The 24928-nt window shown below is 35.6% G+C and overlaps 5 protein-coding genes across 8 annotated transcripts in view; 2 read left to right on the top strand and 3 right to left on the bottom strand.

Annotated features, from left to right (window-relative positions):
• On the bottom strand, positions 111-3216 carry LOC18768763 (transmembrane protein 18). Its single transcript, XM_007201209.2, has 4 exons — positions 2867-3216; positions 2658-2763; positions 638-786; positions 111-532 (listed from the first exon to the last, which is right to left on the bottom strand). Exons 1-4 carry the CDS (start codon positions 3005-3007, stop codon positions 437-439), a joined length of 492 nt encoding a protein of 163 aa, XP_007201271.1. The 5' UTR covers positions 3008-3216; the 3' UTR covers positions 111-436.
• On the bottom strand, positions 11220-13515 carry LOC18768855 (scarecrow-like protein 21). The gene has a single exon (XM_007198948.2). The coding sequence runs from the start codon at positions 13409-13411 to the stop codon at positions 11840-11842; it is 1572 nt and encodes a 523-aa protein (XP_007199010.2). The 5' UTR covers positions 13412-13515; the 3' UTR covers positions 11220-11839.
• Positions 18379-24928, bottom strand: part of LOC18767256 (50S ribosomal protein L7/L12) — a 32332-nt gene continuing 25782 nt past the window's right edge. The window contains exons 1-4 of one of the 4 annotated variants that reach the window (XM_020570712.1): positions 19986-20004; positions 19822-19892; positions 19350-19395; positions 18379-19111 (exon numbers count right to left, since the gene is read on the bottom strand). In XM_020570712.1, the coding sequence (XP_020426301.1) occupies positions 18640-19111; positions 19350-19395; positions 19822-19892; positions 19986-19993 (597 nt within the window). In that variant the 5' untranslated portion in view covers positions 19994-20004 and the 3' untranslated portion in view covers positions 18379-18639. Of the gene's footprint in view, positions 19112-19349; positions 20072-24928 lie in introns of those variants that run through there. The other 3 variants (XM_020570711.1, XM_020570710.1, XM_007199573.2) reach the window with 3 other exon arrangements.
• On the top strand, positions 22254-23475 carry LOC109950730. Its single transcript, XM_020570709.1, has 2 exons — positions 22254-23103; positions 23281-23475. The coding sequence occupies exons 1-2, from the start codon at positions 22270-22272 to the stop codon at positions 23443-23445; spliced, it is 999 nt and encodes a 332-aa protein (XP_020426298.1). The 5' UTR covers positions 22254-22269; the 3' UTR covers positions 23446-23475.
• The window catches only part of LOC109950799, a 2145-nt gene continuing 1385 nt past the window's right edge, over positions 24169-24928 (top strand). Inside the window, exons 1-2 of the mRNA XM_020570927.1 lie at positions 24169-24551; positions 24736-24906. Coding sequence (XP_020426516.1) covers positions 24186-24551; positions 24736-24906 — 537 coding nt within the window. The 5' untranslated portion in view covers positions 24169-24185. The remainder of the gene's footprint in view (positions 24552-24735; positions 24907-24928) is intronic.

Raw genomic sequence — 24928 nt, 5'->3', positions numbered from 1 at the left:
GACTGACCCCAAAACAATATTTCACTCAAATAATAATGAAGTTCCAATTGCTTCTGTGAGCAGCAATCAGACAGCTGTGCACATTTCTACCATTGGAGATACCAAAGGGCTTTAGGAACAGGAGAGAATTGCTATTATCTTATTGTATAGGATCCAATCCTCATGAGAAACTAAGAACCAAAACTGTAGGAGATCACAAGGGGGCAATTATCGTACAAAAAGTAATGTTACAAAAAGAATAATGGTATAGGAATCTTGAGCACATTGCTGAGTTGGTCATTTACACCATTCATGACTCGAATGGGGAAAATTATCCCAACTCGCATCTAACTTGTATGGTACCGACAGCAAAACCTAGACATAAAGATCTTAAATAAAAAGCCAAAAACAGCAAACCCCAAATTCATTTTGGCTGGCAGTCCAGTATAGGAGGAGCTCAATCCTGCTTATTTTGAGAAAGTCTTGCACGATGTCTTAGCTCAGCTCTTTTCCACCTAACAATCAGGCGACACAAGGAGAAGAGTGTGTTTATCTGTGAAAAAAAAATAGAGTTCATGTTAAAACAACCAATTGCAAGGGCACGATCCGATAAGCAAAGAAAAAGAAACCAGATAAATAAGCAAATCCATGTACTAACCAAAATTATGATTGCAATGATGAGAAGAGGCCCAGACCAGACTGATGAGAGAAAAACTCCATTTGGATCAAAATAATTCTGAGTGGAAAAGCTCTTCCAGTTCTCACCCAGTAAACTATTGAGCCTCTCTGCAAGATATACTCCAGCCACTGCATAAAATAATTGCCCATATAAGTATCTGGATAAGCAGCAAACATCCATAAATTATATTTTCCATTTTCATTTTTCCTGTGCAATAGATGTACATATTCCTACAACCAAAACGAGTTTATGTAAATTCACATGCTCAGTTCCACCCTTGTTCTGAAAACAAGCTCCAAAAGACATGCTCAGTTCCCCCATTCCCTCACGAGCAGCACACAAGAACAGACCGTCAACACTTAACAGTGATGTCAATTCTATAAGCCCATAAATTCTACAGGCCAAAACAATAAAGATAAACAAGTTAAAAAATTCAATAAACCCATATCAGAAGTACTGATGACTGGTTGGTGACTGATGAGTTGGCAAAGTTACCAACTCAACTAGTCTACAAATTATTACAATTCTACAAAGCCAGCACAAAGGGAATGAGGAGCATGAAATCTTAGTCATACAATTTATACCCAATTTAACTAAAACATCAATCCACTGATAAAGAATGAACAATTGTCCCAAACTCTAAACAGAAGCAGATAGAGTAGTACACTATTCTTTGGAGTGCAAGTATTGAACTCTGAAATTAGATGTTTCAATGGCATTTCCTGAAGATTCAGAACTTATAACGAAATTGATTCCTCCATATTAGGAAGTAATCATACAGCACATGCAATGCAAATATATTATATTAGCAGCTTCAATGAATGAATCTAAGGTGATCAATAAGTCGCCCAAAATATTGTATATTGTGCCCCCATTTCTTAAAATAAGTTGTGTCCAGTACAGGCAAAGGAATTAAGGAACAACTCTTTGGTATCTCATCCTAAGTAGGGTATGAAACTATTCAAAAAAAAATTAGGGTATGAAACTTGGTCAAAGTTCCTATAGCATGTTGCCTAACAACTAGAAAGAATCAAAGCTTGATTGAATTTGTTCCTCAGTTCTATGATTCCCTCTTCAATCCAGAGATGGTAATAAAAGTCATCCATACAGCCCAATTAAACTAACAGACAGTGAAAAACTTTTATCATTGGAGTCAATCAATCATTTGATTTCAACTACCCAACTTCCAGTATAATGAGTTAGGCTATATCGACAGGAGATAATTCCAAATTGTTTTACTGAAAATGCAAGCAAATAAAAGAGGAGCTCTGCTACCATATCACAGTGAGAGAGAATATTTCCTCAGTATCCCCATTGAAGCATCGTTACTAGGCAGCCTGTTTCTAGTGTCCAGTGAATGAACTGTGGGAAAAGATAATGGCCTTGTGCAACCATATAATTATCCACTGATTTACTTGCTCTGGATCAGTAGTGCAGTAGCCACCGAAACCTGATGGTTTATGCTAGAATAATAATTACTTCCATAAAACCATCTTGCAGTAAGACACACTGCTTATATCTTTGAGGGGCCTTCTCAAATTACCATTCCCAACATGCTTCTAAAATAAGCTGTCAAATTGCTTCTGGAATCATCAACTATTCTATTCCTGAAAGTCTACCGAAGGAGACCAGAAACATGCCGTGAATCTAACCAAATGAATGTATCTTAGCCATCACCCATTATAATGTGAATCATCAAAGGTCAATCCACAGCCCTAAGTTCCATTCACATCCATTAGCACCATTTTCTGTAGCTTCTTATAATAAAAGATTATTATTAAATCTAAAAATTGTTGTCAGCTGGGAAGAACAATCCTTCATGGATCGACTGAAGGAGCAATCACACATTATACAGTCCAGAAAATAAAATCAAATATTACATGTTGTACCAAAATATACAAATTATATGTAATATTAAATTTATTACTATATCAGAAGCTACAAAGAGAATCTAGTTGGAACGTTAAAGCATATGAAAGCAATAATTAACGGAACTTACATGCCAAAAGGAACAAAAACATTTGGAAGTTAAGATTCTTCCTGGAAGTAATAGCCACTATCAGCAACACAAAATGGCTGCCGATTAAACCCATCAACCAAGGCTCCTGCACATAACCCATTAATTTAAATTAGATTTTCTTTTGCACTTTGTTTGATTTCTAGAGAACCAAACAGAGAGAGAGAGAGAGAGAGAGAGAGAGGGCGTACCTTCCAGTTGATAGCGTGGAAAAAACCCAAGAAATTGTCCAAAGCGGGTTTAAGACCAGAACGTAACTCTGCGGAGAGTTTCTGGACGAGATCTGCCATTTGCTCCATGTGCTCCTCCATGGCTGACCGAAGCTGCTCCATTGTTTGTTGCTCTAAAATAAAGAACAGCGCCAAATCTCGTTCTCTCACTCTCTTGCTCTCTCTTTCTTTTTTTTCTTCAAGAAAAATTATTGAAGGAACCGTCTCAGATCCAAAGCAAAGACTTAGCTCTTACTTTTGAGTCCAAGATTGCACAGAGAAGAGGGAGACGAGACGAGACGAAGAGATGGAATACAGTTTCACCTCGTTTGAGTGTTCAATCAACTCGAACCAATAACATTAAAACGGGCCGGCCCATTTGTATTCCAGTAACTCTAGCTTTTCCTGTCGACCCACAAAACAAAATGCAAATGGGCCGAGAAAGTCTCAGTCCTATTTCTATTTTGGTTTTTTTTTTTTTTTTTTGTCAAGGATTTCTATTTTGGTTAAAAGTCATTTTATGTCATGTGGTGTATCCAATTCTAACTTTTAATGACTTTTAATGAGTTTAAATGAGTTTAAAAGTTTGAAGGTATTCAATTGTGACTTATAAATAGTCTTGTATTCAATTGTGAGTTTTAAAGAGTCTTAAAAAGTTTTGAGATATCCAAAATGTTAATGACTTTTAAAAACTTTGTGAAATAAATGACTTTTCAATGCTTTTGAAGCTAATTCTTACTACCAAAATTCTTGCTTATTTACACCAAACTTTGTGAAAATATTGGGAAGCTAGGAAGATAGAACCAAACCATCTCCAATTCTTTCTTCCATCGTTATATCAAGCAAAAAGCAAGTAGATCTTTTTTCTTCATGGTTAGGGCTCCACTTTGGTATCCCATCTTGTCATCCACTTCCTTCAGGTTAGTAAAAAATCTTGAATGTTTTTCTTCTCTTCTCATCCACACGTGTACTTTCCCTCTGTTGATGAACATTTCTTCTATTCTTTTCCTCATGCTTGCATCATGAAGCTTATCAATATTTCATCACAAAGCTATGTTTGCATATAAATATTTTATTATATTGATTGTCTCATATGCTAGGTTTGCATACAATATTTTATTATATAATTTTTTGCCCTTAAACCCATTAATTAATTATTTAGGTACTGTTTTGCATATAAATATTTTATTATATTGATTGTCTCATATGCTAGGTTTGCATATAATATTTTATTATATAATTTTTTGCCCTTAAACCCATTAATTCATTATTTAGGTATTGTTTTCTTACCCATAATTTGTTGGGTAGATAATTTTTCATATAATATTCTCAATTTGATTACATCCCATGTATTGGGCTAGGAGAATTGCGGGAATATAGACTCTTGTCATCTAACCATTTCTGTTGATTTGTGAGTGTTTATGAAATATTATTGATGATTGAGTAATATTTATTTCTTTTGATAAGAATATGTTACTTATCTATGTGATTAGATTTGATAAATAAAAATTTAAAAGGTGCATTGGATGCATTTTACCTATAAGCTATTATGAAAATATACACAATTAATAAGGATTTGTATCCAATTGTTTTTTTTTTCTAATTTTTTGTTCCATGTATGCCGACTAGTTCATTCAACATAAAAGATAAATACTATACGTAAAATAAATAAATAAATAAGTATTTAAAAGTCTATAAAACTCTATGACAAAAGTATATGAAAGTTTGTCACTTAACTTTATAAAGTATGTAAAAGTCATTAAGAATTTGTCAACTCTAGGAAAGTCACTCACTTAAAAAATGTCTTTAAAAATTAGAATTGGATACACCCCTCGTAGTTTGTCAGATTTTCCCTTCTGGTTAATGTCCACCCGTTTTAGATTTGTTCCTGTGATGGTAGGGTAAAGTCCCCCATTGTTCTGAAAACCATTGACTGGTCAACAAGTCAACTTTCTTTAATGTGCGAGCATACCACTGCTAGTAATGAAAATCCTAACAGACTTCTTAAAAGTAGATAACTTGCGCCCCAAATAACTTAATGTCCAAACAAGCAATTGTGAATTTGGGTGGGGAATATCTCTCAAGTAAGTTCTTTTCTTGCCTCAAACTGGTAAGGACTTCACAATTTTTCACAGTACAAAACTGGTGGTTCTGGCCAGAATAAATGACAAGGAAGTGATTTGTTTTAGGCAAAACTGCTTTTACAAAGCTCAAAAAGGAAAAGCCAACTCTAAAAAGACAAAAGGAGGGTTGGACTTCCATTTCTGCTTGGATAGATGCTTCTGATCAGAGCTGGACTGGGTATGTCTGTGTTGGACTGGACTATCAACACCTTCAACTGTCAAGTTTCAGCTGTAAATCGATACCAACGTTCCAGTTTGGCAAAGCTTTAATCTATTTCAAGCCCTGGGAGGCTTTTTGAAATGGCAGAATTAGGACCTCTTCAGTCTGAAAGGGGCAGAAGTGGCTGGATTTGATGATCACTAAGTTGGAACTGCACTATAGTACCTGTTCTTCTTGATCAGGGCTCTCCATAAATTTGTTGAGGTTTTCATATTTGGAAGAACCTGAACTCTGCTTGTTTGGCTTTAAGCTGAACCAAATTTGTAACGAGAGAGATCTCGCTTTGTATGATTTATTTCTCTGAAACTGAACTGACTCTAGAGATTCTGAATTCTAACTGACTTGTTTGTTGTGGCTCAATGAGCTTTTGGTACTTCAGTGTTCTGAAGGTTTTTTGAGATCAAGTGATCATTTTGAGTTTTTGTCTTTGATTGATTTTTTGGTTGTCCTTTGATTTGTTCACCTCTTCTCATATTTATAGGAAATGCTGGAATAGGTTTTCTAATTCTTTAAATAATGGGCTGCAGATTTTCTGAAAGCAAAATCTTTTATTTTTAAATGTCAAAGAAAATGGGAAGTTATCTGTTCTGGCAGAGAAGAACCATCAATAATTAGTTTTACATAGAGGTCTTTTCCTTGCTTTTTCTGAAAGAAAAACCAACTCTTCTTTGTTCTCTGTTGTTCTTTGTAAAGAGAAAGAACACAATCTGCCATGATGGTTAGTTTGCTTTTTCTGTCGAACAACGCCCTCGTTCTCTACTTATCTCTTGAAAACATAGTCTGCTTATCTCTTGGAAAGACCACCTACTCTGATGCAAAATTATATAGAAAGGGATTCTGATCTTTTGGCTGCAGAGTTTCACAGAAGCCGTTTCTGTAATGACTTGCCTTCATTAATTCCAATCAACTTCTCTTGTGACTAGTTGAAATTGTTGACTTCTCAAAGTCGAATAGTCACGTGGGTTTCTTTGTGATCCAAGGCTGAGTGCGTCAATTTTGCTGATAATGGTGTTTTGACCCTTTTTGCTTCTTGGGTAGAGAGCTAACAGTTTTGATAAAATTGTTTTGGGTTTCTTCAATTTTGGGCTTTTCTCTATCCTTATTTAATCATGCCAAACCCAGTTTTGAGTTTTGGGACTGTGGGTTGAGCAATTCGCATGCAGTGGGCTTCCTTGGGTCTTTTTGGTAAAAAATCTGCCTTGGGCTTGGGCTTTTTTGTCTTGGGGCACTTGATTCCAATTTAAACGAAAAAACCAAACTGCTTGGGTCCTGAATTTACCTTGTTTGTTTTGGGCCTCCAGTGCTAGATTGGGTGTGCAATTTTTAGCCTAATCACAAGGGGAATGCTGGTGGCTGTCCAAAATTGACATGGGCTTTTTGAGTTTGGACTGGGTGTGCCAAATTAGGCCCAAACAGTTAATGTGGTCGCAAGTCTCACAATTTGATTCGTGTAGATTGATACCTATCGCAATTTAAGGATACGTTAAAATTTTCGTCCAATTTGATGATAGATAAGCATGTGCCCCGTATGTACATGAATATTTTATTTGCCATGACGAGATGAGCCACTTCTTCAACCTATGATTTAAAATTTTCTCCATTTACTTGCCCTCATTCTAAACCCTTTGAAAATGGAATGAAATCTCGATCTAGTAATCGGTCCACGTGCTTATTCTGCTACAAAATTGGATAAAAATTTGGATGTGTAGTTGAATTGTGATTGGTATCAAAGTTCAAGTTCAGGGATCAAATCCCAAGAATTGAAATCACATGAAGTAACGTGGAAAAACTAACCAACTACATGGACCAATGTTGAGGTCAAATTTTAATTAAGGTTGGTCCATGTATATTTTACGCCCAATGCATTATCGTGCTATAAAAGAAGCCTAGCTAAGGTACATGGAGGCCCAATAAATACAGCTACTAGGTGCATGTGCAAGATTTGATATCCATTCCATACCAAGCGAGACTATAATTTAGCATGTGGAGAAGTCACAGTAATGGTTTAACCATTTCACATGTCCATGCTCGCCACCCTGTTACATCATCAAGCAACACGACCCCAAATCATTGGTTTATGAGCATTGCTACGTAGTCTGAGCATGAGGATGCAATAACGCACCAATGAGCAGCAGAGCCGGTCTAGGGTTTTCTAAGGCCCTGGGCAAATTTCGAAAGTGTGCCCCTTTAGACAAATTAAACACTAAAATTACAATTTTTATCAATATTAAACACTGGTTAGATGCATTTGGTAAATTTTCAAGTGAAGCATTGCTCTTTTTAACAAAATATTTATTCAAAGATCCTCTTACACTTGGAAAAATTTCTTCTTCTTTTTCTTTTTTGTCTTTTGAAATTTCCATGGCCACAAAGTGCTTCCAACAGGTTTCGAACACCTAAAGGAAGTTGAGGTTCCACCCCAAAACTAATTGGCAATGGGGTGAGTAGCTCAACTCCTTATAAGCCCTTGCAAGGTTTTCTAACTTTCTAATATGAGACTTTTTGTCTTCACATTCTCACATGCCCCCGCACGTGTAACAAATTTTCAAGTCTAACACATGGACAACACATGTTGGGTGACGTGGGAGCACGTGTGGTCGTTGGGCCCAACACTTGAAGCCTTGCTCTGATACCATGGAGGAAGTTGAGGTTCCACCCCAAAACTAATTGGTAATAAGGGGAGTAGCCCAACTTCTTATAAGCCCTTGTAAGGTTTTCTAACTTTCCTATGTGGGACTTTTTATCTTCACATTCTCACAACACCTGTCATTGAGGCACTAGGTAGCTTGCCAACTGGAGGTGATAGTTTGATTTTTATAATAAACACAACATAATAACAAAACAAAAAAAAAAGTTAATAAAGATGTGTATAATCTATATATATAAAGCAAAAGGCAGAGAATGGTGAAACATTCCAAATACCAGAAAATGCCTTTGGTTAATGCAAACATTAAGAATTCAAATTATTAATTAAATAAGGATAATACGGTAAATTCACACTTTTTTATATTTTAAAAAAGAAAAAGAAAAAGAAAAAGCAGATAATGGATCCTATTTTTATAGAACACAACTACCCATTATCTTTTTTAATTGTAAAATAAATTTAAATTTTTTTAAAAAAAAGCCTCTCGCAAGCGCGGAAGCGCGTGCGGAGAGGCTAGTGTATTATAAAATTTATACATCTATATCTATCTATAAAAAAAAGGAAGAACCTTAAAAGATATGATAAATAAATAAAACTTTGAAAGAAAGGCACTGGTCTGGTCTTGTGGAGGATTGTTTTCCAACTCAATGTTGGAGAAGAAGAGAATCACAAAAAATAAAAATAAAACTTTGCTTGCATTTGACAGTCTTCTTGTGTTGTGTTTAAGACCCTTTTTGCTTTTTGATTAAAAAAAGAAGAAGAAGAAGCATGTTGGTTTATCTTTGTTTAATTTCCCAATGTTTTGTTTTTCTTTTATTATCTATATATATATAAAGCAAAAGACAGAGAATGGTGAAACATTCAAAATACTAGAAAATGCCCTTGGTTAATTCAAACATTAAGAATTAAAATTATTAATTAAATGAGGATAATATTGTAAATTCACATTTTTTATATTAAAAAAATTAAAATTAAAAACAAAATCAGATAATAGGTCCTATTTTTATGGAACATAACTACCCATATTATTTTTTCTTAATTCTAAAAATAAAATAAAAATAAAAATAAAAACCAATTGGCACATGAGTCAGTGTGTGCCAAAGGGCTAGTATAATATAATATGTATTTGACTTTGTTTTCCAAGTAAGGAAGTTTCCTTGAGAGTATCAAAAAGTGATTTGTGACATGCCACCACACCATATCAGGAACGGCTCCTTCTAGTTTTGAAGGTTTGGTTCCTTTTCTTTTTTTTATTATTTTTTTAAAATAATTTTTTTTTATAATATACACATATATGGGCTATAAAAAAAAATATGTGTGCCCCTCTTAGCTTTGGGCCCAAAGCTGTAGTCCTGGTCGTCCTGGCCAGGGCCGCCTCTGATGAACAATGCATCAATCATGTCCAAGCTGCAACTCCTCAAAGAATACCTCACAAGTTGAGGCACAACCAAAGCCAACCCAAATATGAGACAATAGATCTGTTATAAGAAGTATAGATCAACATAGGTCCACCAAAAGCTGAAGAACATCAAACCTCTAACGGGATTCAAGGAAAGCTTTCTCTGGTTTTGATAATAACTTTTAATGTTATATTTAAATAATAAAATATGTGTTTATTGTTGGTTCTGCTCATGTCAAACTCACTTTTTTCTCTCTTAAAAAAACATGTGAAATTCACTTCTATTTGAAAAGACCGCCATTCGAATTTGATTTGCTTTTGTTCACTATAAATAAGTAAGGACTGTTCAAATTTGCAAAGCGTAGTGTGGTGTCATTTACAAGAAAGTTCAACTTTGGTCGTAATTAATTAAATGTTTTTAAGACCTTTTGCTCCTAAAGGAACAATGAGTTTTCGAAAGACCAAAGTAATTAATTAGTACATTCTTGACTAGCTAATTGACTTTTTCAATGGTTTGTTGCATGTTTCGCACCATATAAATTTTAATATTTCTCATTAATTTCTTTAGGGTATAACAGAAAATATATATTATTTCTTTTTCTTATTTCTTTATGTTAAAAAAAAAAAGAAAAAAAAAGAAAAAAAAAAGGGAGGGCTTATAGAATTAGCTGGTGAGCTTTTTCTTTGAAATAGCCGTTTGAATGAGTCCCATGGAGTGTGAGGTTGACATATGGCAAATTCTCCCATGCCTCTCTATCAAATACAATCCCCAGGTATTTTCGTTCATTTGTTTGTTCCACATATTTTTATTTTCTTTTTTTGTTTTCAAAATGGACATGATCCGTTAAATGAGGCTATGCAGTCTCATGAAAATCTGGAATTTTTTAGGAAGCCTGCATCATCAGGTAGCAGTCTCCTGACCATTCTCCATGCTGGTTAGTTTAAAAATTAATTAATTATTTAACAAATTTTTTAGTAGTTAACATAGAGAATAATTACTCATCAGCAGGGCCGTTCTTGAGATTTTGAGGGCCCTGTGCGAACTTAAGTTGGGGCTTCACATAATCTAATACGAAATACTATAAATAAAAATTTGGTATAACTTAATGTCATAAACAATTTTTTTTATAACTAAAAGTCATGAATAAATATGTAATGACAATCAGAAATCAAATTCATAAAAATTTAAATGTTTCTATTTGATAAAATTAAATGTTTGGTACAAAAATAAGCTCATTGTGCCCCTACAAGGTCCTTTGCTACCTCCAATAAGCAATTTGTGTTTAATAGGAAAAAAAATTAGCAATCACAAATTAAAGAGTAGTTGCACACAAATTCCTGAAATTTGAATTTGACTATTTGATTTTGAGTGTTCTTTATGAACATAGGAATTAGGGTTTTCTCTTTTTGGTGTTGAAATTCCTGAAATTGAAAGAATAACTAAAATTGTCAAAGGATTGAAAAAAGAACCAAAGAGAGATTGATGAATGATGATGATTACTTACCAGAAAATCAGAGTTTAAAAGAAAAGAAGAAGCCATGAAGTTTTTTTGGTTTTGTTTTGAATGAAAAAAGTACTTTTCTTAGATGAGAAATTTTTTTTATAAAATTTTTTAAAAGAATGATCGGAGTAGAAAGTGTTTGGGGGATATAAAAACAGCATATAGACCGATTTCAGCAAGAATCGAACTCTGGCACTACGTTAAATGGAGAAGCGCTGGAGCTAACTCCACCAGACACACCCTTGTGCAAATGTCTAGCACGCTATACTATATATACAATTCCTATAATATTAATATATATACTATAAAGAAATTTTTTTTCGGGGGGCCCTTAAGAATCGGAGGCCCTGTGCGGTGGCACCACTTGCGCCACCCCAGGGCCGCCCCTGCTCATCAGGATCTGTACTTAGTGTTTTGACAGACATCTTGAATACCTCACGACATCTGTCTCCATCCCCTCCATCTCTCTTTAACAAAAGGGAAAATAACTAAGGGCCCGTTTGATAATAATTTCAGTTTTAGCTTTTAGTTTTTATTTTTTTGTACTAGAGTATAAGGAAAATAAGATTGAGAATGGGAGTAAGGATAAGATTGAGAGAGAGGGATGAGAGGGATGAGTAATAAAAGTGAAAATAATTTCAAATAAATTTCAGTTTTATTTTTGTTTTTACTTTTGTTATTCCTCCTTCTCATCCCCCCTCTTATCTTCCATCTCAATTTCATCTCCACTCTCATTCATTTCCATTCTCACTCGTTTTCCTCTATACTCTAGCACAATAATGATAAATGAAAAAACTAAAAATTAAAAATTAAAATTGAAATAATTATCAAATAGGTCCTAAGAAAATCTAAATGGTACTTTTCGATAAAATGTTAAATGTACATTGAAGAGAAGCCAAGTTCTAAAGGGGACATGAAAACAAGAGATGGTCAATTTCTTGTTATGGGATAAAATCTGATGTGTATCAGTAAACAATATTTTCTTAATTCCAAAGTTATTGTCTGCAAAAGATTACAAAAATGATGATGAATGTGTTAGAAGAAGATATATATAAGAGTTTATATATTTATGGTACACAGTTCCATGCAGAAACTGTAAGCAGATACCTGTCTTGCCACCCTAGAGATATTGTTCTTCCATCATCTCTTTCAAAAACCTTGAACCCAGCAGTACTCCCACCACTGCTCTCTCCATCAAACTGAAGGGGACAATAATGTGTCCTGATTTTCAAAAGAAGTCTTGCTTGTATCTTGGACTTGGAGCTTAGATTAATTCCTTCAAAACCATGGCTCTCCATCCTAGCCTTCCATGTTTCCATCTTTTCGATTTTCGAACAATTTACATCGTCGATGTCGTAATTGAGCATGGATTTGATCTCTTTTCCAAGATGGTTCTTCTCAATGCTCAACCTTTCAGTACTCTCTAGAGGTAGGCAATCATCTAAAGAATCAAACATGGCAGCAAAGTAATGCAAAGACTCCATGAATCTTGACAAGAAACTTCTAGGGCTTCTGCTTCCTTCTTGTTCAACCAAGATTACAATGGAAGGGTTAAGTAAATGTACAGATTTTAATGAGTCAGATATCTTCAAACTATTGCTCAAAGTGTTCAAATGAAAAACCAAATTCACTGCAATCGTTTCGTTTTTCTTCTTCCTCAAGTTTATGAGCTTTGAGCCTCTCAACAACCCTTGGAATTCGAAAATAAGATTGCGAAAACCCTTTGAGAAGCTTATCAGTCTGTTCTCTGTCTCGCGTAGTTCATCCATGCTTTGTCCAAACCCAGTTATTCTGAGTGATATTCGATTGCCACTGGTTGCCTTTTCGGAGAGAGATTGTATAAGAGAAGGCCATTGAAATCCATACGAGACATCAAAATCAATAACATGTAACGCACGATTGTTCTTCTCTTCTTCCTTCTCAAATGCCTCAATGATTGCTTGGTTAGCTGTAAAATGAGCAAACTGGTAGTATGGAGAAACCCGGTAGAGAGATGTAAACGCCATGAACTCTTCATCACTTGTTGGTTCCTTCATGATCATGTCAAAAAAGGGTGATTTTCGGGTGAGAAGCCTTGCAGCCAAGCCATCTGCAAAATAAGCAACTACTCGTTGAACGGAGTCGCCGCATAAGGAAACACTCTTGTACAACTCACTCAGATTCTCCAAGGCTGAGCTCACATTGTTTTCATTAACCGCAGTGGCTGTTATGAGCAGCATGTGGATCAAATGGAGGCCTTTTCCATCTTCATCAAGCACATGAGCTCCTTTCTTCTTGTGGTCTAGCTTCAGCATTTGTTCCCTCATTTGAAGCAGCCTGAATATCTTCCCTTCACAACCTTCATATGAATTTAGAGGACTAACCAAAACATTTTTGTGATCTCTTCTCTTCCTCTTCTTCACTCTTTCACCCCCTGAAGTTGTAACAATTGCCAGGCTAAGATTCAAAAGCTCCTCCTCATCGATGTCTTCCATTGAGAGAGAGAGAGAGAGAGAGAGAGAGAGAGAGAGAGAGAGAGAGATGAATGAGTGAGTGAATTTAGTACTAGATTGAGAACATATGAGGGAAAAGATGATGGAAGAGCATTTATGGAAGGAGGTGGGATGGAATATCTCATAATGAAAATTCCTTTCTGTCATCACATGGGAATGGAACAAAAAACAAGAGAGATATTGGAGAATAAAACCTTTTAATTTTTAATTTTAACTATGAGAGGGAGAGACAAGATGGGTATCTTTTTATTCTTGAGAATCAGCGTCTTTGATCAAGAAAACATATTGATCCTTTTGATCAAGATATTAAGCATGTTTTTGGAAATTTATGAAAAGTGTTTGATTTTTAGTCCTTAATTTAATCCCATCCTTTGGTATTTCGGAAGGCTAAGAAGATGCCGTACGCATTCGACAAAAAACAGCGGGGAAAAATTAGGGTATCAAACCTACCGTCCTTGAAGACTTGTCGCCATTGGCAATATTGCTTCTAGATACATGCCCTAACAAATGCTAGTTTCTAGTTTTTCCCCCACCAAATCAATACCATGTTGCAATATTCCCCTTTACTTCCTTTTTTTTTTTAATTCCTGAAAATGACTGGCATTTGATGCTATAGAGAAAAATGGTAGCTCCCACTTTGTCAAATAGATTTTGATCTTAGTTGACTCCAATGGAATTAAACACATCAGGGTGTTAAAAAAAGTCTACATGTATCTCTATAATGTTGTTGAAAAAGGTATCTGTCCATCGCGAATGTCAATTATAGTTAGGCTTCATTTGGTTTACGGGAAATTATTTACTTTCTCATGTTTGACAAGTTTATTCTTGAGAAATTATTTACTGGGGGAAAATGAAACCCTTCATCCACCGTGAGTTTAATTTTCCCTCCTCATGTGTAAATCCATCGTTCTTTGGCCTCTGATGTGTTGGCCATGCAGTTTTGGGGTTGATGTGGTGGATCTCCATTAGACCTTTGTGTTGAGTTTTGGAGCTATTTGATTTTGTGGATTAAAGGTGTTTGAGAGATGTTTGTGACCATGTATCTTAGTGAAAATTGAGCAATGAGCATGATTTATTTTCACTTGTAGGTGTTTCACATCCAAAAATTCCAAACCAGTAGAAAGTTCTGATCTCTCACGTGATGTTCCTGCATCACTAGATGCAGTGGTTCTATAGATCCTCTTATGTCCTTTAGTTCCTAGTGAGGTGGGTCTTCAAGATATGGAACTGTTTTACTTATTGTCTTGCAATGGTTATGTTTATTGTTTGTATCTTATTTTGTTGTTTCCAAGAACCCTTCGTCGGCTATGTTCTTCATATCTCTGTATTTCCCCTCCTATTAATGAAATTGCATTGGCTATCAAAATACAAAAATAAAAAATTCGGCTAGCGTATGGTATTTAATGTATAGTTTCTTTATTCCATAAATTGTGAAAATGTGTCTAATACGTGAAGTTTACAGGTACAATTCAAAATTTGTAAAAGATATCTTCTTTTTTTTCTTTTTGGGTTGAGAAGAAACATTAGTAATTATTGATGAAATATATCATAGTACAAAGCCACAAAAGAGCTAAATTGGGTACAACATCTCCAGTGACCAAACACAACAACATGTTGATTTGATCCAGAGAAAATTACGCTTAAACCAACAAATACTCAACCCCTTGATTCAGCATCTCAAAGGACTCGTAACAATATATCTCAACCGCGCAATGGTAGAAACGGCAGATCTATATTGCAGTCGAAAACTAGAATACAAAACACATCAAACTCCTAAAGAGTTCTCGAGAATTCAAATAAAAAGTATAGCAAATTTCTAATAAGTTAAACAAGAAACAGGAACACTGCCACATCCTCTCCGGCAACTGAAGAAATCCATATCGCCATATCGGCTAAACCCTCAGTGCCGCATCGGCTAAACCCCAATCCACACAAACCAATAACTTTCATTATTGTAACTCCAAACATTAAGCTAGAGCCAAAACCCTGTATATGTGGGCCAAAAGAGGCAACTAAATCATAACGACAATGGTGTTTCATAGTGTTTGCTTCCACATCATATACGAACCAGCATAGCAATCGTTACTACCTCAACCGACGTCGATGCCACTACCTCTGCCAAGAAAGATAGCACCACTTGTAACTCTTATTACAGCCAAGCAAAAAACAAAACCAAGATCCAAGGGAAAGGAAAGGAAAGAGGAGAAGAAAAAAAGGGGCATATAGAAAGAGAGAGGGGTTGAGAGGGAAGAGAGAGGAGGAAGATAGGGGCGAGATAGGGGGTTAGGAGGAGAGGCAGAGGTTGCCCCCCACTCCTCCTCCCCATGCGGCACTAAAGGGTGGGTTAGGGTTTTTTGGCTTGTGAGAGGATAGGGGAAGTTGAGACCGCAGTTTATGTTGTAAAAAAATGACTTCAACATGAAGAATATGTACGTACGTGTATAATACATGTATTGTATGCTTAATAGACATATTTTATATATTTGTAAAAAGTATATAATTTTAAATTAAAAAATACTTAAACTCAGCTCGTTTGGTACGTCGGACTGTACTGACTAATTTCCGTCGGATAGTATTAATCTGTTCTGGAGAGTACTGACTGTTTATCCATAATATTATAAGGCGTTTGGTGCTGTTCCGGATAAATAATCTGATTAAGTTATACTGTGTTTGGTGATGTTTCGGATAACATCAGATCAGACTATTTATAAATAAAAATATTTAAAAAAATATTTGATAATTTTAATGAAAATTGAGATTCAAATGACACAAATTTTTTTTTGGTAAGATTCATATGACAAGATTTGTTTTTCAATTGTTTTTGCCAAGATTTTTCTCATATAACCCATTATCATAATTGCAGTATCTCATAAAAATTCCAACATACTCGCATACGTTAATAAAAACAGTACCAAATAATGTATAATTCAAAGTGATCACATATTAAGGTGATAAGAGCAAAAGAGAAAGTTGTTCATAAACCAAACTACATCAAAGAGTGAATCACAACTCCCTCGCCCCAAGTAAGAGAAGAACAAATGCTTTTCTCATAGCACCATCCAATGTCATGAATGCTTTTTCATCACTTGCTTTCTCCAAAATTAACCGTAGTGCCTTAATTTGGTCATTAATAGACAAGTCCATCTTTGCTTTTCTAATAGCAATTGACAAAGAAAAAAAAAATGGTTCCTAGAATTCAGGTTCATACAATTTTAATTTTGTAATTTTGCTCTCCTAGTCGTCAGGTATGTATGTATTCAACTAAACTACCAACACTAGCACAGTTGTTTGTTTTTGGACGAAAACTGGCAATACTCTATTTAATACCAACAATCTAAATATTCCCACAACGTCGAATCACTATATCACATACAAAGAAAATATTCGATTAAAAAAAATGCAAAAAAAAAAATCATAACCTAATTTCCACTAAAAATTTGAAATATATAAAGCATATTGGAGAGAGTATGAAAAAGAGAGAGAGTGAGAGATGGATACCTGGAGAAGAGTGAAGAAAATAACCTGTGGAGAAGATAGTAGAGAACAACCCTAGGGAGAAGAAGATGAAAAGAGCGTTTGATTTTTTTCGTAGAACGCATGTTCTTTTTCCCTAGCCATATAATTAAGTGTGTATTATCTAAACCTGGGTGTGTGGGTTGTATTAGTTAGTCAGGTAATGAGAGTATTAAAAGCCCAACCCGTATAAAATAGTCGGGTAATTAAATAATACAAGTTAACACCAAACACTTGACATAGACTATTTACTCCTATCCAGAGTCTAATACAGTATACCAAACGAGAGTGTACGTAAATTCAGTATTAAAATAAACGTAAGTTTAATTTACTTATTGTCACTTTCTACTTGATCACCTTCTTTCATTTTACGGGCCCACTTAATAAGTTCATCACATTACATTGCATGTGTGTAATGCTTCAAATATTATAATTAGTCTATAAAAATATGTGTTTGTTGGCTCTGTTAATGTCAAACTCACTTTTTCCTCTCCCAAAATACTTGTCAAATTAGCTTTTATGTGAGAAGACCGCTATTCAAATTTGATACTATTAACAACAAAGATTGTTCAAATTTGCAAAGCATCAAGTATATATGGTGTAAATTACAAGAAAGTCATAATTAATTATGTGTTTTGAAGACCTCTTGCTCATCAAGGAACAATGAGTTTCAAATCAACATTTTGAAATGTAGATATTGATCGAAGTAATTAATTAGCAAATTGACTTTTTCAATGGCTTGTTGCATTTTTCACACCATATAAAGTTTAAAACTTCTCATTTGTTTATTCCAAGATACAAACTATTTATAATTTAGAATAACAATGGCATTTTTTTTGGGGGGGGGGGGGGGGGTGTTTAGCAGAAAAGATATAGCTAGCAATATGCGCATATAAAAAAATTATTATTTTTTATATATATTAAAATTAAAAAAAAAGAAAAAAGAAAAAGGTGGATGGGCAGGGCTCAAAGCTCAATGGAATTAGCTGGTGAGCATTTTTCTTTGAAATAGCCGTTTGAATGAGTCCAGAGGGACCTTCAAATCCTCAAAAATGACATAAAACAAGGAAACATGAAAGCTCTCTTGGTTGTCTTGGTTATGGAGGACATGTACGGTAGTTAATAAAATGGAATTTATATTTGGTTTATAGGGCAATGCCCAAAAAAATATATAATTTATTTACAAGCAAGCAGATTCTCTGTCCCATGGAGTGTGAGGTTGACATATGGCAAATTTTCCGATGCTCTATCAAAATACAATCCCCAAGTATTTGCGTTCATTTGTTTGTTCCACATATTTTTAAATTCTTTTTCTTTTTCTTTTTAAAATCGACATGATCCGTTGAAGGAGGCTAAGCAGTCTCATGAAAATCTGGAATTTTTTAGGAAGCCTGCATCATCGGATGGCAGCAGTCCCCTGACCATTCTATATGATCGGTATTTTAAAACTACAAAAGGATATAAATTTCTCACACACACAATACCACAGTATTATGAAGTTCGAAACTGAAAGCACTGGCCTGCAAGTCGGGCTCTTTTCTACTATCCCCTCGGCACTAATTTTTGCAGTTAACAACATAGAGACCATATTTGCTCATTACCAACTATAAGTAGTGTTTCGACAAACGTCTTGCATACCTCACGACATCTGTCTCCATCTCCTCCATCTCTCTATATAACATAAGGGAAATAAAGTTTTAAATAAAAAACCAGGAGGAGAAGAAAAAAAGTAATTAAGAAAATCCAAATGGTACTTTTTTTGTCATTTAACTATGAAGAAACTATCTCCATTTCTCATTTAACTCAACGATCACTTATCCTATGTGAAAAGGTGAAAAATAAACAAAATAACACAACTCATTTCATTCCAATACCACAGTAGCACCCAATTCCTTAAGTTTGTCAACAATGGGCCCCGCCTCCTCTTTGGTCACGCCTTTCTTCACCACAACAGGGGCCTTCTCCACCAGTTCTTTAGCCTCCTTCAGTCCCAGGTCAGTGAAAGTCCTAACCTCCTTTATGATTTTGATCTTTGCCGCTGCGTCGAACTTCTCAATCTTTATATCAAATGCAGTCTTCTCAACGACCTTGGAGTCTGCGGAGGCTGGCCCAGATTCCGAAGATGCCGAGCCAATCCCCGAGACTGCCGGGCCGTAACGATTGAGGCCCATTTTCAGCCTGAAGAGGATGGAGTAGTCGTGCCTCTCGATCTTTGTAAGGTCAAGAAGCTCGTCTGCAATGCGCTCGAGCTTCTGGGTCCGAGTCTCATTTGCTGAAGTTGCGGTGCCAAGGGCACGAGAAAGAGTGAAGGTGGCAAATCTTGATAGGGACCTGCTGCTCAAGATTTTGTTAAGCAAACAATATTAAAACCTATGTCCTGAAGAGAAGATATCCCGAACACAGAAATCCTAAGAATCAAAACAAATCCAAAGTCTACAACCAAATTTCAATCCCTAATAGCCAAAATATTTCTTTCTATAAGAACTATACAAATAAAAAACAAAAACAAAGAAGAATAAAGGAACATACTTCCATGTGGACGTAAAGTTTGATTTTGCACCTCCCAACTTACCCTGGTCCTTGTTGAGTTGCAGTTCTGGCAGGTAAGACTATTAAAGCTGCCATGGATGCCAATAAAAGAATTAGAAGGAAAAACAAAAGAGTAACAGAAAGAGCAAAGCTATCACTTTTAAGAAAGTAGAAAATGGCTTGGTAACTACACAAAACTTGTGGGTTCGTGGAAAAAAGAACAAATTCAGGCCTAAAGATTGTTATTTTCACACAAATGACCCAAGTGGATTGCCATACCAAAAACGGTTGCCATAACATACAGAAGATTAATTTATTGAAATAGGATTATGCACCCCATAGAAGACCAAGTAAAAATTATGAGTTGATAGAATTAAATTGCAGAACCATGATGATGATTGCACCTTACAGTGAAGTTGTTCTTCTGAAATGCCAGGGACCCTCCTGACCTCACCTTGTTTGAACTCAGAAAATGTGTCCGTGAGGAAAGGTTTGGACCCTGGGACAATACTTACTCGAGAAAACGGAGCATGGCTGGAGAAGCGTTGTACAGAGCACGCCATCGGTGGAGAGCCAAACTTGCACCCTGTTGAATGCAAAATCATCACTGAAGGCAATAATGCAAATCAATGTATGACTGTCCTGTTTCATAACTAATTGTAGTAAACCTACTGCTTACCTTTTCATTTAGCAATTTTTTTTCACTGCATTAACTCAAGAGTCAAAACAAATAAGAACTAAAAATCCTACGAGTTTAATTGGTCGATAATTGCTACGGATAGACACATGACGATGGATATAAGGAAGAAAAAATATGCCCTCTTGAAAGGTAAATGGTGCTTGACCAACTGACCACGCACAATGATTGTCCACTTAACTACCAACTAATTAACCCAATCCGTAAACTGCTCCAACAGCCGACGCTATAATAGTGCAAGAGTTTCCATAGCGTTTTCGACATGCTACAAAAGACTCTTTTGTTTCTTAAACGCTATTATATATATATATATATATATATACAGTCCCCTTCTATTGAGGGATCCCTCAAATAATTTTATTTGAGGGACGCCCTTTAGGGTACCCTACAATTTTTTTCCCAATGATCCAAACCATTTATTTTTGGGAGCTTTAGTTTTAAAACATAAAATACTTTACTAATTTGAAAGATAGATATACAATTTTACTTAATTAATATAAGACCAAAGACAGTAAAGTAACACTTACTTTTACTAAAATAACATTGAAGAGCACTAAAATTACTACATGTGTCATTGTGCTTTATTGTCAAATATAGATATTTAGTTTTTACCCACTCAACAAAACGACATAACAAGACTGAAAACAGAACAAAAAACGACACTACTCAAATTGAATCAGTTCCAAAAACCCTTTCGCGCGACCTTTCATCTTCAACTACAGAAACTCAGAGATAGTTCCACACTGACCACCACCAACAACGAGCAGCAACGACGACGAGGAACGACGACCAGCAACGACGACGAGCAACGACCACCACCAACAACGAGCAGCAACGACGACGAGCAGCAACGACGACGAGCAGAAACCACCACCAACAACGACAACCACTGACGACTATCGAAGCGATTTTCACTCTCTTGGGAAAAAAACAGTAAGAAAATGACCCTCTAACACAGATTTGTCTTCGATTTTAGGGATTACACATTTTTGCTGTTGTTCTTTATGCAATGCAGTTTTTGGAAAAATGGATGAATCGTTGGATTCAAAACTACTCTTCGTTTAGGTTTTGCTTCGTTTATAGGGATTAACCATTCAAAATCGTTGGATTCAAAATTTCTGGTTGTTTGTACTAAATTTTGAACCAGAAACTGCAATGCAGTTTCTGGTTCCATAATTCAATTTCAGAGTTCTTTTTGCTAGGGTTTATGGGAATGTGATAACTGCTCATGAAGTTAAATGTGTTTTGATATTAGTTTTAGCTACTGTCTTTGCATTTTTGATTTCTGGTTGTTTGTACTAAATTTTGAACCAGAAACTGCATTGCAGTTTCTGGTTCCATAATTCAATTTCAGAGTTCTTTTTGCTAGGGTTTATGGGAATGTGATAACTGCTCATGAATTTAAATGTGTTTTGATATTAGTTTTAGCTACTGTTTTTGCATTTTTGATTTCTGGTTGTTTGTACTAAATTTTGAACCAGAAACTGCATTGCAGTTTCTGGTTCCATAATTCAATTTCAGAGTGCTTTTTGCTAGGCTTTATGGGAATGTGATAACTGCTCATGAATTTACATGTGTTTTGATATTAGTTTTAGCTACTGTTTTTTTATTTTTGATTTCTGGTTGTTTGTACTAAATTTTGAACCAGAAACTGCATTGCAGTTTCTGGTTCCATAATTCAATTTCAGAGTTCTTTTTGCTAGGGTTTATGGGAATGTGATAACTGCTCATGAATTTACATGTGTTTTGATATTAGTTTTAGCTACTGTTTTTGCATTTTTGATTTCTGGTTGTTTGTACTAAATTTTGAACCAGAAACTGCAATGCAGTTTCTGGTTCCATAATTCAATTTCAGAGTTCTTTTTGCTAGGGTTTATGGGAATGTGATAACTGCTCATGAAGTTAAATGTGTTTTGATATTAGTTTTAGCTACTGTCTTTGCATTTTTGATTTCTGGTTGTTTGTCTTTGATTTTGACCAGAAACTGCATTGCAGTTTCTGGTTCCATAATTCAATTTCAGAGTGCTTTTTGCTAGGGTTTATGGGAATGTGATAACTGCTCATGAATTTAAATGTGTTTTGATATTAGTTTTAGCTACTGTTTTTGCCTTTTGGTTTCTTTTCACATCAAATTTTGAGCAGCAGTTTCTGGTTGTTTGTTGCAGATTTTGACCACAAAAACTGCAGTGCATATCACAAAATGGAACAAGAAATGTCACCACAAAAGAATGAAGCTGAAAACCAACCAAAGCGCAGAATCAAAACGATGGCTCAAAGGATCAAAACAAAGCCAAAGCCAAACTATGATCGGAAAGCAAAGCACCCGGACTATGTCCAATTTCGGTGCAATGCCTATGCTTTCAACAGCATCATTAGAGACATAAAGGACAAGCTCAATGAAAGGCAGAAGAAGCTTCTCAAGAAAACCCCTTTCTGGAACTTGATCGAGCTGTTTTACCGCCAGAGAATTGACATGAATAACATGAATAAGTCGGACATTGACTTAGCACAGCTGCTCAAGACATTTGATCCGGATACAAAGTCCTTCAAATTTGGAACCAAATCATTCCAAATCACAAGCAATGCAGTGACTCAGATTCTAGGACTGCCAAATGAAGGCAAATCTGTCAAACTTGTCAATGATAGGTACACTGCTACCTTCAGAACAAGGCACTTTGGAGAAAAGGGAAAACCTTCAAAAAACCAGGTAGAAGCAGAATTACAAAAGACAATTGCCTTGGCAAACCAACCGAAGAAAGAAAAGGCAAAGACAGAGCAAAAGAAAAAAACGAACAAAGGAAAAGAAAAGAAAGAAGCTGAAGAAGAAGAAGAAGAAGAAGAAGTTGATTACGACAAGGAAGTGGTCAGCCTAATATTGATTCTGCTGTGCATGACATTCCTTTTTGCCAACTCTTCATCTACTTTGCATTGGAAATTATTTGAGCACTGCGTGAATCTAGACACACTTTCAAGCTATTCGTGGGCAAGAGCTGTTTCAGACTACATGAATGAATCCTTGACCGCAAAAGCAAAAGCAAAAGCAAAGAAGGGAGGAGAAGCCTCTATAGGAGCTGTTTCGGGTTGCACTATCCTAATATTGGTAAGTAAACAGTGGCTTATGCAATGCATTTTGAGTTTTAGGCAATGCAGTTTCCATTTAGTGCAATGCAGTTTCCATTTACTGCAATGCAGAAATGGAAACTGCAACGCAGTTTCTGTTTTATCCTATGCAGTTTCCAACCTAATTTCTGATATATCTTGTTTTTGAACTGTGCAGTTTCTACTGTGTGAGAGGACAAACATCATACAACCAATCCTTGGCAAGGAGAAAGAAACTCCTGCCATTCTTAAATGGAGTCTTGTGGAACTCCACACAAGATTCAACCAAATAAAGGACTTGAATGACATCGAGGTATGCAATTTATCGCATGTTCTGTTTTAATGTATCTTGAATGTGAATCCATGCTAAATCATTCTCATTGTACAGGATATTTTCAAAACTCCTAAAAAGCCAAAAACTACCAGGGAAGAGGAAGACACTGTTGAGAAGGTAATTGAAATCTGTATACAGTGCATTGCAGTTTGTGTTTTCTACATTGCAGTTTGCATTTTATCCAATGCAGTTTCTGAATCATTCAATCTCATTGTACAGGGTATTTTGAAAACATATAAAAAGAGAAAAACTACCGAAGAAGAGGGAGACCCTCTTGACAAGGTATAAGAATCTCTAAACAGTGAATTATGCATTTCGGTTTTCGTTTCCTCCAATGCAATGCAGTTTCTAATTAGTTTCTGTTCAATATGCAGGAAAAAGAAAAAGAAGATGATGAGGGAAAACCTGATGATGCAATTCAAGACCTCTTGGTGAAGTCCATGACAGACCAAATCAACTACCGCCAACAACAAGATCCTAGCTTTGTTTGCCCGGAAAGATTACAACTGTGGAAGGATGAAAAGAATGAAGACAGTGAGAAGAAAATGAAGGAATTGTGGGATATATTTATCCAAGCAGAAAAGAGATCAAAGGAGCTGGAAGTGGAGTTGGCAACATACATAGAGAAATTAGATAATGAAGAATGTGTGACTGCCACCATGACAGTGGAATCTACAGTTCAGCTTAATGAAATACAAAATCTGAAAAGGAGGATTGCAGAATAGGAAGGCAAGGAAACTGGTATTGACATGGAGAAGATTGCCAAGAAAAAGGAGATTCAAGAAAAGTACAAGGCAGAAATTGAAAGCTTGTTGTCAGACCCAACAATCTTTGAAATGGAGATGGATCTGCCTACAAAACAACCAACACAACCAGTTGAAGAGAAAGAAGAAGAAAAGAAAGAAGAAGAGAAGCAACAAGAAGAGAGAGAAGAAGAGAAGAAGCAAGATGCTCCAACACCTGATGTTCCTTCAAGAGTACAAAGGGTGAAGAACAGAGAAAGAAAGAGGCTTCAAGCATCTTGCTATGTGTACGAAAAAAATAAGAAAACAAAAAAGGAGGCAAAAAAGGATGATGAAGAACTACCACAATTCAAGCTTATCTCTTCCGAGGAGGTATGCAATTACTGCAGTTCAAGCTGCTGCTTTTTTCTATTTTCTGCATTGCAGAAACAGAAACTGCAATGCAGTTTCCGTTTCCTGCAATGCAGTGTGTTATCTGCTTTACAGAAATGGAAACTGCATTGCAGTTTCTGTTTTATCGAATGAAGTTTCTAATTAGTTTCCTTTCAATCTGCAGTTAACACAAGAGGCATCTCAGCCCGATGCCACAAATCCAATTCCTAACCCCCCTAAAGGAACGAGCCTTCATGATTCAATACCTGTGGATCTACAACAATCAAGTGATGAAGATGAAGGACAAAAAAAGCAAACAAAGAAAAAACTAGGATGGGGTTCAGAAAAAGGTGTGGCAGAAAATTCCAAAGCCGGAC

Source organism: Prunus persica, chromosome G8 (genome assembly GCF_000346465.2).
Source record: "Prunus persica cultivar Lovell chromosome G8, Prunus_persica_NCBIv2, whole genome shotgun sequence".
NCBI classification, from domain to species: domain Eukaryota; kingdom Viridiplantae; phylum Streptophyta; class Magnoliopsida; order Rosales; family Rosaceae; genus Prunus; species Prunus persica.
Note: the sequence above shows the minus strand (reverse complement) of the source record. Positions and strands in the feature narration are given on the sequence as shown.

Bases quoted from the DNA above. Each gene is read 5' to 3' on its own strand.
- LOC18768763 (XM_007201209.2), bottom strand. From the start codon at position 3,007: ATGGAGCAGCTTCGGTCAGCCATGGAGGAGCACATGGAGCAAATGGCA. The intron at 787-2,657 runs GTAAGTTCCGTT...TATTTTATGCAG, and splicing joins GTTTTTGTTCCTTTTGGCAT to TGGCTGGAGTATATCTTGCA. The intron at 533-637 runs GTTAGTACATGG...TTTTTTTCACAG, and splicing joins TCATTGCAATCATAATTTTG to ATAAACACACTCTTCTCCTT.
- LOC18768855 (XM_007198948.2), bottom strand. From the start codon at position 13,411: ATGACAGAAAGGAATTTTCATTATGAGATATTCCATCCCACCTCCTTC.
- LOC109950730 (XM_020570709.1), top strand. From the start codon at position 22,270: ATGGCTCAAAGGATCAAAACAAAGCCAAAGCCAAACTATGATCGGAAA. The intron at 23,104-23,280 runs GTAAGTAAACAG...TGAACTGTGCAG, and splicing joins GTTGCACTATCCTAATATTG to TTTCTACTGTGTGAGAGGAC.